Source organism: Bufo bufo, chromosome 4, assembly GCF_905171765.1.
Source record: "Bufo bufo chromosome 4, aBufBuf1.1, whole genome shotgun sequence".
NCBI lineage: Eukaryota > Metazoa > Chordata > Amphibia > Anura > Bufonidae > Bufo > Bufo bufo.
In genome coordinates this window covers 600,743,791-600,759,460 of record NC_053392.1, presented here as the reverse complement: position 1 = coordinate 600,759,460, position 15,670 = coordinate 600,743,791, and the positions used below count along the sequence as shown (strand labels likewise).

The 15,670-nt window shown below is 44.6% G+C and overlaps 2 protein-coding genes across 2 annotated transcripts in view; both read left to right on the top strand.

The window, feature by feature from the left end:
• LOC120999549 (gastrula zinc finger protein XlCGF17.1-like) overlaps positions 1–8,214 on the top strand; it is a 41,316-nt gene extending 33,102 nt beyond the window's left edge. The window contains exon 4 of the mRNA XM_040430523.1: positions 7,352–8,214. Coding sequence (XP_040286457.1) covers positions 7,352–8,199 — 848 coding nt within the window. The 3' untranslated portion in view covers positions 8,200–8,214. The remainder of the gene's footprint in view (positions 1–7,351) is intronic.
• The window catches only part of LOC120999334 (zinc finger protein 436-like), a 580,871-nt gene that overhangs the window by 91,822 nt on the left and 473,379 nt on the right, over positions 1–15,670 (top strand). The gene's annotated exons all lie outside the window — the stretch shown is intronic.

Genomic DNA, 15,670 nt, shown 5'->3' with positions numbered 1-15,670 from the left:
GAGAAGACTCACAGATTCTACTCCTTCACTGGCTACTGATTACTTTTTGTATAGTCAGGTAGTGGTGGCAGTTTGGGGGTCACATATTGTACTTTCTGACAGGTTTTCTTTTACTAGCACACAATTGTTACCAATACCAGGTGTCCCACAGTGAAAGAGTAGGAGAAAAGCTTTTTTTGTTTCCTAATGAATGGATGTGCAAGCACATACATCAAAGTTTGTTTAACACTGACCCCGAGATCTTCTTCAACCTGACCACATCCAACAAGCCTCAAAACACCTACCCAAAGAATAGTTTTGGGAGTGCTTTACAGCCGCTGGACCAGAGCCACTCCACCCAATTGAGGGTGAAATATATGTGACTGTGTTATGCCAGTGGTTGTGTAACTACTGTGTCAACCAATAGATTTAGCTTTGGGGTAAACCTAAGGGCATTATCCTTCTCCCCTTTGTAGTTGAAGCAGAATCATGGCCCCAGTCAATGTCTGAGAAATGTAAATGTTCCATTATGATCACTGTACCAGACCGTGCAGCCCTATCTATTTAGTTATACAGCTGAATTTCTATCTCCTCTGTGAAGTTAGGGGGTATCTCTTTGTAGTTCCACTCAGAAGGTTTTAACATCCTCACCCACAATTGCCTCTTTTACACCCGACTTCATATCACTCCTCACATACAGGCACATGCCACTGCCTTTTCCATTGGCCTTGTGTTTCCTAAAGAGTGTAAAACCCTTAATAGTAACAGCCCAGTCGTATGAAGAATCTCAGCCGCACCAACTACATCCATGTGCTCTTCTAGTACCAAAGCCTCCAGTTCCCCCATTCTGCTTGCTACACTGGCATTTGTGAACATATATTTTATGTTACATCTTAATTTCCCATATTCACCTCCCAGAGAGTGAATATTGAGATTTTTTTGGGTGTCTTGTTTTATATTGCTGGTTTGTAACAGGTTAATTTCCATGAAAATAAATCAGCAGCGCTCACCACTTGCACATAATTGTGGACCTTTATTGCAATAAAATATCCATACAAGTCAGGTATGTGGGCAACATCACTGAGTGGTGACAGCTGTTTCGTGCAGTCTGTGCTTCGTCATGTCATCAGCAGCTGTTTTTAATGGGTTTACAGTTATGACCAGTCGCCTCCCTCACTAACCTCAGCCCCCCCATTAAAAGGTCCTCCAGCTCTTCTTAACCATTTTTACCCAGCGCAGCTGCACCCTCCCCATTAAGGTGCGGCCTGTGCCCACTGTAGAGCCTGTAGCCAACAAAGGGAATGCCAGCATGGGATGGATCATGGAGGCAGGGTGGCCAGAGTATGCGTCTGGCAGGCACGCACCTGCCACATCTGGCAGAGACAGCAACGAGGCAGGAGATGCTGGGCATATGACAGGTGAGACAGCGGGAGGTATGGAAGAAGGCCCAGGTTTAACAGTATCCCCTCCCTTATGCCTCCCCCTTTGAGAAGAAGAGGAGCATCAATGTTTTCTCAGGTTCTCAGGATCTCTTTTCAGGACCATATACTTTCCAGTCAACTAAATAGAATGTTTTAACTCAGAATTTTTTGTCCAGATTGTCCTTGATCTCATATCCATCATCCTTGGTGACTGAAGGAGGTTTCTCAGAGGCACCTTTACAGAATCTGTTAAATACAGCAGGCTTGAGTAATGAAACATGGAAAGAGTTAGGAATATGAAGAGATGCTAGCAGTGTTTGTAGCACACAGGGTTAATCTTTATGACTGGAAAGGGACCGAGGAAGCGAGGAGCCAAGTTATAAGATGGAAGTCTGAGACGAATGTTCTCAGAGGAGAGCCATACCTTGTCTCCAGGTGAGAATTGAGAAGGATTCCTGCGTCTCTTATCTGCGTTTCTCTTCATCTGACCCATGGCTTTTTGAGAGTTCCTGCTATTCAATCAGAATTCTTCAACAGAGGCATCTGCGGCTAGTACCCCAGAGGAAGCGGACACTGGAAGAGCAATATTAGGGTGGCGACCGTAGTCGACAAAAATTTTTAATTTACCTGTAGCATCACTGACTTGATTATTGTGTGAATATTCAGCCCAGGACAGGGGGACGACCCAGTCATCTTGATGGGCATTAGTGAAGTGCCGCAAGAATCTAGTGAGAATTTGATTGACTCGCTCCACTTGTCCATTAATTGAGGATGATAGGCTGAAGAATCTAATGTGACATCCAGTAGTTTGCATAATGCTCTCCGAAAAAGAGAAGTAAATTGGACACCCCTATCAGAAACGATGTGGAGAGGAAATCCATGTAATCTGAAGATATGGAGCAGGAACAGTTCAGCCAGACGAGGAGCAGAAGGTAGACCAGATGGAGGTATGAGCAGAGGTCGCAATAATGCCTGTACAAGCGCCATAGACGCCTGTTCAGGCCATTTTAATCCCTGGAAAAAGACTCATGCATAATTTTACGCATGGTCTTTTTCTAGTCAGGAGCGCTGTATCAGAAGCTGCCAGGTCCGGCACACATGAAGCCCCTCTCCGGAGAAGCTCCGCCCCTCACGGACATCTTTCTCACCAGGAGCAGCTTCAGAGTCTGGACTAAACACTACATTGTGGTTACAGGACCTGTGGTGATGTAGGCCCTGTGTATGGCAGCCTCAGGTGGGCCCTGTGTATGGCAGCCTCAGGTGGGCCCTGTGTATGGCAGCCTCAGGTGGGCCCTGTGTATGGCAGCCTCAGGTGGGCCCTGTGTATGGCAGCCTCAGGTGGGCCCTGTGTATGGCAGCCTCAGGTGGGCCCTGTGTATGGCAGCCTCAGGTGGGCCCTGTGTATGGCAGCCTCAGGTGGGCCCTGTGTATGGCAGCCTCAGTTGGGCCCTGTGTATGGCAGCGTCAGGTGGGCCCTGTGTATGGCAGCGTCAGGTGGGCCCTGTGTATGGCAGCGTCAGGTGGGCCCTGTGTATGGCAGCGTCAGGTGGGCCCTGTGTATGGCAGCGTCAGGTGGGCCCTGTGTATGGCAGCGTCAGGTGGGCCCTGTGTATGGCAGCGTCAGGTGGGCCCTGCGTATGGCAGCGTCAGGTGGGCCCTGCGTATGGCAGCGTCAGGTGGGCCCTGCGTATGGCGGCAGTGGTCTTATGTTTAGTGTATGATGTTGGATAAATGTGAAATTGTCTACATTTATTTCTGCATGAGAGACTAGCAATATCATCCTCATAACGTTATCTGGGCCTATGCATTATTTAAGTGCTAAGCATCTCTGGGAACTCCTTCAAGACTGTTGGAAGACCATTTCAGGTGACTACCTCTTGAAGCTCATCAAGAGAATGCCAAGAGTGTGCAAAGCAGTAATCAAAGCAAAAGGTGGCTACTTTGAAGAACCTAGAATATGACATATTTTCAGTTGTTTCACACTTTTTTGTTATGTATATAATTCCACATGTGTTAATTCATAGTTTTGATACCTTCAGTGTGAATCTACAATTTTCACAGTCATGAAAATAAAGAAAACTCTTTGAATGAGAAGGTGTGTCCAAACTTTTGGTCTGTACTGTGTAGTATATATATATATATATATATATATACTACACAGTACAGACCAAAAGTTTGGACACACCTTCTCATTCAAAGAGTTTTCTTTATTTTCATGACTGTGAAAATTGTAGATTCACACTGAAGGTATCAAAACTATGAATTAACACATGTGGAATTATATACATAACAAAAAAGTGTGAAACAACTGAAAATATGTCATATTCTAGGTTCTTCAAAGTAGCCACCTTTTGCTTTGATTACTGCTTTGCACACTCTTGGCATTCTCTTGATGAGCTTCAAGAGGTAGTCACCTGAAATGGTCTTCCAACAGTCTTGAAGGAGTTCCCAGAGATGCTTAGCACTTGTTGGCCCTTTTGCCTTCACTGCGTTCCAGCTCACCCCAAACCATCTCGATTGGGTTCAGGTCCGGTGACTGTGGAGGCCAGGTCATCTTCCTTTGACCTCTCCTTCATGGTCAAATAGTCGTCACACAGCCTGGAGGTGTGTTTGGGGTCATTGTCCTGTTGAAAAATAAATAATGGTCCAACTAAATGCAAACTGGATGGAATAGCATGCCGCTGCAAGATGCTGTGGTAGCCATGCTGGTTCAGTATGCCTTCAATTTTGAATAAATCCCCAACAGTGTCACCAGCAAAGCACCCCCACACCATCACACCTCCTCCTCCATGTTTCACGGTGGGAACCAGGAATGTAGAGTCCATGCGTTCACCTTTTCTGCGTCGCACAAAGACACAGTGGTTGGAACCAAAGATCTCAAATTTGGACTCCTCAGACCAAAGCACAGATTTCCACTGGTCTAATGTCCATTCCTTGTGTTCTTTAGCCCAAACAAGTCTCTTCTGCTTGTTGCATGTCCTTAGCAGTGGTTTCCTAGCAGATATTCTACCATGGAGGCCTGATTCACACAGTCTCCTCTTAACAGTTGTTCTAGAGATGTGTCTGCTGCTAGAACTCTGTGTGGCATTGACCTGGTCTCTAATCTGAGCTTCTGTTAACCTGCGATTTCTGAGGCTGGTGACTCGGATGAACTTATCCTCCGCAGCAGAGGTGACTCTTGGTCTTCCTTTCCTGGGGCGGTCCGTATGTGAGCCAGTTTCTTTGAAGCGCTTGATGGTTTTTGTGACTGCACTTGGGGACACTTTCAAAGTTTTCCCAATTTTTCGGACTGACTGACCTTCATTTCTTAAAGTAATGATGGCCACTTGTTTTTCTTAGCTGCTTTTTTCTTGCCATAATACAAATTCTAACAGTCTATTCAGTAGGACTATCAGCTGTGTATCCACCTGACTTCTCCACAACGCAACTGATGGTCCCAACCCCATTTATAAGGCAAGAAATGCCACTTATTAAACCTGACAGGGCACACCTGTGAAGTGAAAACCATTTCAGGTGACTACCTCTTGAAGCTCATCAAGAGTGTGCAAAGCAGTAATCAAAGCAAAAGGTGGCTACTTTGAAGAACCTAGAATATGACATATTTTCAGTTGTTTCACACTTTTTTGTTATGTATATAATTCCACATGTGTTAATTCATAGTTTTGATGCCTTCAGTTTGAATCTACAATTTTCATGGTCATGAAAATAAAGAAAACCCTTTTGAATGAGAAGGTGTGTCCAAACGTTTGGTCTGTGTGTGTGTATATATATATATATATATATATATATATATATAATATAAAATTACCGCAGAGTTCGTACTCTTCTTCGGCTAAAATTTAAGTTAAATGGAGTATTTAACTCCAGTATCTGGAAAAAATGTAGTGCGACCTCTGGGTATGAGCTATTATAGAGAAACGGTCAACTACCACCCAGATGACTGTGCAACTCTTAGAAGGTGGAAGATCAGTGATAGTCGTTTCCTATATGTTGCCAAGGGACTTCAGGTACAGGCTGAGGAAGGAGGAAACTGGGTGGTTTTAACTTAGAAGACTTATTTTGGGCGCATAGGTTACAAGAGGAGACAAAGTCTTGAATATCTTTAACGAAGGACCACCAGTAATGACGAGCAATGAATTTCTGAGTTCCCTGAACTCCAGAATGACCGGCAGTCTTTGGGTCATGTCCCCATAGAAGGACTTTAATACATTGGGCTTCAGGAACAAAAATCTTACCTGTGGGTACTTCAGACAGTTTGACAGGCGCCACCAAAATGCTTTTTGAAGGATCAGTTATGTGTTGTGGATTGTCCTCAACATCAGAAACATCAAAGGACCTGCCGAACGGAAATTAAGCTGAAAGTTAAAACATGCAAAGAAAAGTGACCATCGAGTTTGTCTGGGATTGAGCCTCTGAGCAGTCTGAATATAAGTCAAAATTTTATTGTCAGTGAAGGCTATCACAGGATGAAGAGCTGAAGAATGGGTTGATGGACTTGGAGCCAGGGCAGCCCTAACAGGACAGGGTGAGACAGTTCCTGCTCAGAATGTGGCAGAAGGCCCAGGCCTAACAACCTCTCTCTAGGTTTGCAATGCTTCTGCATGTTGCAAGCTGCGCATTTAGATCCAAATCCATGCAAATGTATTGACCCTCAAAGGGCTCTTCAAGACTTGCATACATTGCACAAGACACACACTTAGAAGCATTGTCCATGGAGCACAGGTTTAAATTGGGATTAACAGTAAGGAAAAAGAAAACCTATGATTTGAAATTTAAACCCCTGACTGCTGTAATTGGGGAACTTGCTAAAACAGGGATCAACAACCTTCGGCACTCCAGCTGTGGTGAAACTACAACTCCCAGCATGCAAACATGCTCGGCTGTTCTAATAATTCCCATAGAAGTGAATAGAGCATTCTGGGAGTTATAGTTTCAGAACATCTGGAGTGCCGGAGGTTGCTGATCCTTGTGCTAGAATCAAGCAAACAATGCACAAATAAAATCAAACTTTTGGTTCTTATGTCCTTGTGTTGAACTATGGCCTAGTGTTAAGCTATGCACTTATCTGTAATTTTGCTTCACTCAGCAACCTTCGCTGCACTCGCAAACCGTGCTTGCAGTTTCTGTGGCAATTAGGTGAAGTGTTTTAACACCAGATAGTTGGTGTTTTTTTTTTTTTTTTTTTTTTAACCTTTGCTGAAAATTTTTGTCACACACCATACATACAAACAATGCAAACACAGGCCATGAGTAGGGCCATTTTTGTTTGTTGCCAGATCTGGGTGAACAGAATGAATGGAGGATGGCCGCGCATGCACCGTGTCCGTGTGCCCTCCAGCACTTTGTGGGCAAGTCCCACCTCTGGGATCCTAGCAATATGCCCTCCAGTGTTCAAGCTAGGAATAACCCTTTAAATGTCACTGTATGGTATTCGTCAGAGACCTCTGCTCAATGTATACATCCTGGGTGTATATATGTTAAATAGAGCTCATAAATGTGATCTGAACAGAGCATTATATGTTCAGTATATGCCGGTATTATTTATATGTATGTGGTATATGTCCAATAATATATTTACAACATCTGTGAGACAGAAGGTGGGCTTTCAGCTTCAATTTCTGGTTTGTTTTGTGCTATAGTGCAGTTAGCGGTCAGTGTGTGAGACGGACACCAGCTTATAGCAATGACTCACAGATCCCTTGTGAACCTATGAAGATGCTGGCTTCAGCACAAGAGTGGAAAATACAAGTGAACAGCCTGGTGACCTAACATCATCATCTACTAGTCTACTGTCAGATTGTTACTTATTGTCCCATAGTCAGTTGTTATTTGAATTTTGCTTCATGACTTGTAATTTGTATGGATTTTTTTTATATAGAAATGTTAGAAAATATTAATACAATCTTAAGGTTCTATTATTTAAAAATGATAAAAATTGGATTTATTCTTAGCAGATTACTGTACCAGGAGCTCAGAGGAACATGTGATATCATCAGATTTCAGAACAGATGATTGTGGTGTCACAGAAGATAAACATGAAAAGTATGCCATTATCCCAGATGTACCCTTGGTGTTTGACACAAAAGATCTATCATCTGATCCTTTGGATGGATTTCAATCTTTTGATTTATCACAGACTGTTAAGCAACTTAAAAGTCACAGAAGAAATGTTCAACATCAAAGAACTCACACAAGAAAGAAGACTTTTTCATGCTCTGAATGTGGGAAATGTCTTACCTATAAATCAGATCTGGTTAAACATCAGAGAATTCACACAGGGTTGAAGCCATTTTCATGCTCAGAATGTGGGAGAGGGTTTAACTATAAATCACATCTTAATATACATGAGAGAATTCACACAGGGTTGAAGCCATTTTCATGCTCAGAATGTGGGAGACGGTTTAACTATAAATTAGATCTTGTTAAACATCTGACAGTTCACACAGGGGAGCAGCCATATTCATGCTCAGAATGTGAAAAACGTTTTAGCCATAAATCACAACTTGTTAGACATCAGAGAAGTCACACAGGGGAGAAGCCATTTTCATGCTCAACTTGTGAAAAACGTTTTAGCCATAAATCACAACTTGTTAGACATCAGAGAATTCACACAGGGGAGAAGCCATTTTCATGCTCAGAATGTGGGAAATATTTTAATCAGAAATCAGATCTTGTTAGACATCAGAGAATTCACACAGGCAAGAAGCCATATTCATGTTCAGAACGTGAAAAATGTTTTAATCAGAAATCAGATCTAGTTAAACATCTGAAAATTCACACAGGGAAGAAGCCATTTTAATGTTCAGAATTTGGTGAACGTGTTAATAAAAAAGCAGATCTTGTTAGACACAGGATAATTTACACAGGGAAAACCTGTTTTAGGGTTCAGAATGTGGAAAATGTAATAGAATTAAATCAAGTCTTATCAAAGATCAGAGAATTCCCACAGGGATGAAGCCATTTAAATGTTCAAGATGTTAGCTCTAATTGTACATCAGTGAAATTATAAAGCAGGGATGCTCAACCTGCGGCCCTCCAGCTGTTGCAAAACTACACCTCCCAGCATGCTCGGACAGCTTACAGTTATCGTCCTACAGCAGAGCATGGTGGGAGTTATAGTTTTACAAAAGCTGAAGGGCTGCAGGTTGAGCATCCCTGTTAGGCTACATGCACACGACTGTATGTGTTTTGCAGTTCGCAAAAAAAAAAACGGATGACATCTGTATGCCACCCGTTTTTTTTTTGCGGATCCATTGTAACAATGCCTAAAACGGTCAAGAAAAGGACATACGGATGCGGAGAGCACACGGTGTGCTGTCCCCATTTTTTGCGGATCCATTGAAATGAATGGGTCTGCATCCTATCCGCAAAAAACGGAATGGACATGGATGTGCATGAGGCTTTATAGAGGAAAAATATTTTCTTGTTCACAATGTGTGAAGTTTTTTATTCTCATATCATATCTTCTTAAAGATTAAAGGGAGTCTGTCACAGGAAAAGTTACTGGTAAGCTAAGCACAAAGCCTTGTAGGGCTAGCTCAGCTGAATGGAATGATACCTTTTACATAAGAATTTGTTGCTTCATTGTAGAGAAATGAATTCAGCAGGAAAGCAGCCATTTTTGATCAACTTAAAGTAGCACTCCCACAAATTTTTTTTTTTAATTACCGTAAATTTTATTTTCCGAAGTCCATGGCAGCACCAGGAGAGAGGGTCTGCCTCCTAGGACAGGAAACAAACAGGAGGAGCCTCTCCACATCAGCAGAGACGAGAGACCACCTCTAATTCATCCAAACTTCTCTTAGCCAACCCAAGCTTGATCTTCTTTTTATCGTTTAGCTTTTTTATTTTTTTAATGGACACCTCGTGATAACTAAACTCAGAGCCACCACCAAGGATTTAAGAAAAATGGAAGAGGAAAAATAAGGGGGTGGGGGAATTAGAAGGGTGCTGTCATGGACTTTGGAAAATTAAATGATCATTTTTCCCTATGTCCTATGACAGCACCAGGAGATATCCCAGAGAGTGAAGAGAATTAGGGGGGCACCACAGCCTGAAGGATTTTACACCCAAAAGACAGATCAGACACCGCAGACAGCTCTACATATTTTCTACATATTTCTTGGATAGAAGCTTCTGCTCTTTCTACCCATGATGTAGAGACTACCCTGGTAGAATGGGACATCCATCCTGAAGGAACAGGTTTCTGCATGGAAACATAAGCTAGAGAAATAGCCTGTTTAAGCCACCTAGCTAATGTACTTTTGCTGGCTGACTTCCCCTTGTTCTGCCTGAAAAAAAAAACACAAATAAGGATGGGGACTTCCTCCAGTCTCTAGTAGCATGCAAATATTCCAGGACACACCTTCTAACATCTAGACAATGGAATTCAGTTTCTTTTGGATTTTTTTGGGGCTGCGCAAAAAGAGTGGAAGAACTGTCTCCTGGGCTCTATGGAATTCAGATACCACTTTTGGAAGGAAGGCAGGATTGGGCTTAAAACAAATCCTATCTTCCTGAATGATAGTATACAGGGAATGAGCGCCTGGAGCTTCCCTGTAGAGATGGCCTTGCGGGTCGCCCGGCAAACTTTGTCGTTGACGATTTGCCAAACATGCGAACATATGGCGATGTTCTCATGAGCCATATACTTTTGCATTGCATCGAACTTTGACCCAAGACACATCAATCAGGTGGGACAGGACAACAAATTGAGACGTTTCATCACATAGACACACCCCTACCCTATAACAGAACCCAGTCAGGGAGCCATTTTACATTCTGTGTATTTCCAGTGTAGGGAGAGGTTGCTTTGTGGAACAGGGACAGACTGTTAGGGACACCAAACGCTAGCTAATAGGGCTACAAAAGTCCTTTTAAGGACTGGTATATGTGTGCTATCGATAGGTGTGATACTGAGGGGTGTGATATACTTATACTATACTTTCTAACCTAGAAAGTATATTATAGTGTATTTATATTGTGCAGCAGTTGTGTGTGGTTCTGCTGCGATACCACAGGTATATAGAGGAACAAGCGTTATTGGAACAACTATTTGCAACGGTTGTGATAAACCTGTTGCCCCAAAAAAAACTGAGGGGTGCGATATTCCTGCTTCCACATAATACTGATTAAGGGGTTTGATATACCTGTTTCCACAAAATACTTATTGAGGAGTGTGATATACCTGCTTCTACAAAATACTGATTGAGGGGTGCGATATACCAGCTTCCGCAAAATACTGATTGAGGGGTTTGATATACCTACTTCTACAAAATACTGATTGAGGGGTGCGATATACCTGCTTCTACATAATACTGATTGAGGGGTGTGATATACCTGCTTCCACAAAATACTGATTAAGGGGTGTGATATACATGCTTCCACAAAATACTGATTGAGGGGTGTGATATACCTGCTTCCACAAAATATTGATTGAGGGGTGTGATATACCTGCTTCCACCAATTATTGATGCAGGGGTTCTATATACCTGTTTCCACAAAATACTGATTGAGGGGTGCGATATACCTGCTTCTACAAAATACTGATTAAGGGGTTCTATATACCTGCTTCCACAAAATACAGATTGAGGGGTGTGATTTACCTGCTTCCACAAAATACTGATTGAGGGGTGCGATATACCTGCTTCCACAAAATACTGATAAAGGGGTTCTATATACCTGCTTTCACAAAATACAGATTGAGGGGTGCGATATACCTGCTTTCGCAAAATACTGATTATGGGGTTTGATATACCTGCTTCCACCAAATATTGATTCAGGTGTTCTATATACCTGTTTCCACCAAATACTGATTGAGGCCTGCGATATACCTGCTTCCACAAATAGTGCTCTTCTCTAGGGACTTTGGCACAGGGTCATTTTGAAAATGACAGGCAGAGGAAGAGGCAGGCCGTTCCACAGGGGTGGTAGGGGTCGGGCAGGTGCACCAGGCTGGAGCCTAAGTGGGAAGTTGGAGAAGGTGCGTGTGATTACGTCAAAGGACGCACCAGAGTTGGTTTAGTGGCCCACTCAGGCTTCCGCTTCTGCACCCTGCTCATCCTCTGTATCTGCACCCGCCTCACTCTTTGCTGTGTGCACCCCCAAAGACACCACCACCACCATAGCCCCTCCACTCGAGTCAGATGAGGCCCCTCCATTCTTGGCATCAGATGAGGAAGAAGAGGTAGCAACAGCCGCCACCTAGCGGTCTGACGTCAGTACCCAGATCAGCCCAAGGAGGGGGGTCCCTGCTGTTGCTGCCTACTCCGAGATCTCTAATGTCAGTGGTGGTGAAGGTGACGATGATGACGTGTCGATGGAAGTCATGTGGATGCCCACAAGAAAGGAAGAGGAGGGGATTTCAGAGGGAGAGACGGAGCAGCATAGAGGGAGGAGAAGCAGGCAGAACTCGCAGTGCACAGGAGGCAAAAAGCAGACTGCAAATGTATCTGGAGCGAGCCATCCACCATGCACGTTCACATCTTGCGCTCCCAGGACGCCGGCACATGGCTCCGCAGTGTGGGCTTTTTTTTAACGTGTCAGCTGCTGATAATAGTGTTGCTATCTGCAGCCTGTGCTGTCAACGTATAAGTCGCGGTAAGCCCAACACTCACCTAGGGACAACCGCCTTAAGAAGGCACCTGACCTCCCATCACCGAGCCCAGTGGGAGCAACACCGTCAGAACCCACAAAGCCACACTCCTGGCGCTCCACGTCCTGCCTCTTCTCCTCTCTCCTCCCATTTGTCCTCCACTCCACCGTGCCGTTGTCGCGTTCATCTGGCAGAAGGCAGGCTTCCGTGGCCCAAATGTTCAAGCGTAAAAAGTTGATGACGCTGTATAGCCCTCTTGCCCAACGGCTGACCGCTGGCATGTCGGAACTGCTAGCCCGCCAACTACTGCCATATAAATTGGTGGACTTTAGAAAATTTGTGGCCATTGGCACACCGCAATGGAAGGTCCCCGGAAGGAAATATTTCTCCCAGAAGGGTATCCCTGAACTATATGGCCACATTCAGCGGCAAGTTTATACAGTGCTGCCCATAATTATTCATACCCCTGGCAAATTTTGACTTAAAGTTACTTTTATTCAATAGATAGTCCAGCAGGGGTACCCTGTTTATTCATAAAGTAACTAAATTTAATAGGTAATTTGAGAATTTACATATACACAAACAATACAGTACCATGCAAATGATCCATGTAGAGGCCAGAGTATGAATCCCTACGATGCCGGTATACACGGCGGGGGGCCGGGGAAGATTATCCCTAGCACTAATTCCCTGAACTGGTCCTCTGCCCAGGGACGTCTCCAAATGGTGGGGGCGCCCTGTCCCCGTACCTAGACTCAAACTCCTAGATATCCCTGGTGAGGTGAGTGGTGGATTGGGACGACATATGTGGTGTCTAACATGGAAAAAAGGCACAGAAGAAAGGATAAGTTTAAAAGGTGTCCACTGTATACTGCCCTCGTGGTATGACCAGGAGGTACAGGGCACACCTAGAAGATAAAATACACAAACAAAACACACAATTGGATATAGATATGTTTAAGATAGGTATACATGACCTACAGACCCCGACGCGTTTCGCCCATACGGAAGGTTCATCAGGGGGTTACGTGTAGTAGGCTTGTAAAGATAACGGGACCGTTGCCAATGGTTATGGCCGCCCCGGTTCAGTGATGCGTGTGTGCATATATAACAGGAAAAAACAATCCTTTATGACACTGCAGACCCACAATAATAGACCGATTGCCAAATGGCAGTTTACATACGATTATGGCAGCGTGATGGGAGAACTCGGCTGCCAACATGCACACTGAAAAAATAAATAGACAGATAGGACCCAGATTAGTTCAGGTAGGATAACAAACGATAAGTGCCCATAGCGCTAAGTATTGAATATAAATAGATACCTGAGGTAGGCAGTAAAATATTACACACAAGGTCATTCCTGAGGAGGCTCATAGATAGGAGCATACGTAACTGGCTGAAGTGCAGCACGAAAGGTATGCGTGCCCCAGTTTAATCACCCAGGATACCGGGCTAACCACCCAGCGGATACCTAAAAAAAAAAAATTGTATGTACCTCAACAAACACTCAGGGCTAAACATGCATAACAGATAATCATGAGACATGGTCTGCTACTTACATGGTGTGGTCAGTGGTGTAGAATAATGGGTCTGAGGTGGTGATCCTCAGTTTAGCCCTCCCTTTTAAAATCCCGAATGCCCATACAAAGGTGGATAGCTAATTAATTAAGATGTGGCCAAGGGGGTGGGGCATGCCGGGGGGAGGCATGCTCATGAATGAGATAGTGTAGATAGTCATGACCGGCGGGCGCAGGATGGAAATGCCCCATGCTATCCTGAGTTGTTTGTAATCAGGCGTGCTTAGCCCGTACGCCGGTGTGCGTGTCAGTATGGACCGCATACCGGAAGTGACATACCATCGGACCGGAAATGCGGTGTGTGCGTGTCAGCTTGACACGCACACTCACGCTGATGACTAACATGTAATAATACGCCGGAAACGAGGCCGTCCTGATGTATGGAGACAGTGGGGTAAAGATGTCTGAATGGAGATGCCCCATGCTAACCTTCGTAACCTGCTCTAATGACCCCTCCTTTTTTCAGGAGGCTGGGAAGCTTCAAGGAAGATTTTTGGCAAGGGGGTATCCGAAGGGTATTCTTCGGGAGGCTTTTCAGAATGCATCCACCAGACCACGGACTGAACTCTTGGTACCAAGAAGACGTACCTCTGATGATCCTCAACCAGCACGCATCGTTGCCAATTTTGATGCCGCCAACCGTGAAACTAGAGAAATCCTACAGAAATACTGGCCGATCCTACAAATGGATGCTGATATATCAGATATCATAAGCAAATATCCATCGGTCTCATATAGGCGAGGTAGGAGCCTTAGGGACCGTCTGGTTCACAGCCATTTTTCACCACCTCAGAAGGCTGGCTCTTGGCTTAACCGGAAACCCATCGGCATATTTAAATGCGGTCGGTGTAAGGCCTGCCAATATATTCGAACCACCAAGTCAGTCATTTGTTCAGTCACTGGTCAAACGTTCCAGGTCCGGGACTTTGCCAATTGTCTATCCAGTGGGCTGGTTTACCTCTGTCAGTGCCCATGTCCTATGGACTACGTTGGCAAGACGATACGTGAGTTTAGGAGAAGAATCCTAGAACACGTAAATGATGTCATCAAAAAAGAACCCACACCCGTAGCTACTCATGTAAATGACTGTCATGGTGGTGATCCCTCTTGCCTTCGTTTCATGGTCCTCGAATTGATATCCCCCTCTCCTAGAGGTGGTGATTTGGACAGACGTATCCTACAGAAGGAGAGCGAGTGGATTTTTAGATTTCGCTCCCAATCACCCCGAGGACTCAATGAGCGCTTGACATTTTCTTGCTTTCTATAACTGCTCATTTTCCCTTTTTGTCCTATGACATGAATGGTGAGCTCCATTCTGTCATTTACTTCCCTTTGCTTCGCTGCTCTGGTCTCCGTAGTGGAATCTCCCTTATCGGGTGGTCATCCCCCCTGTAATTTCGACCTCAGTAATATCTTTTATTCCTTGGCGTATAGCCTGGGTACGTAAAGTACCCGAATGTTACATTTAATGGGATGTCTATTTACAGTGACATACCCTGTAAGGGGCTTCCTTGTTATCCTTAGGGGAGCCCTGGGTATATATCTTTTTGTTTTTCAGTAGTTATATACATGTACAGTAACAGCTCAGTGTGCATCTTTCCTGGCACGGAATTCCTCATGCCCCACTCTATTTATGTCCCTTATCTCTGCCCATCACCTGCAACCTGTGTGGCCTGGCCTTACCGGACCACGGTTTATTCTCAATCATGTAGGTGCACTGGTTGACCAATCATACAGGTTTACCCCACTGTCTCCATATACCAGGACAGCTTCGATCCCGGCGCATCATCATCTGGCAGGCATCAGCGGGAGTGTGCGTGTCAAGCTGACACGCACACCCCGCACTTCCGGTCTGATGGTGACTTCATGTACGTCACTTCCGATATGCGGTCCACGCTGACACGCATACCGGCGTGCGGGCCAAGCACACATGCTGGCCGATTATTAACAACGAAGGTTAGCATGGGGCATCTCCATTCAGACATCTTTACCCCACTGTCTCCATACATCAGGACGGCCTCGTTTCCGGCGTATTATTACATGTTAGTCATCAGCGTGAGTGTGCGTGTCAAGCTGACACGCACACACCGCATTTC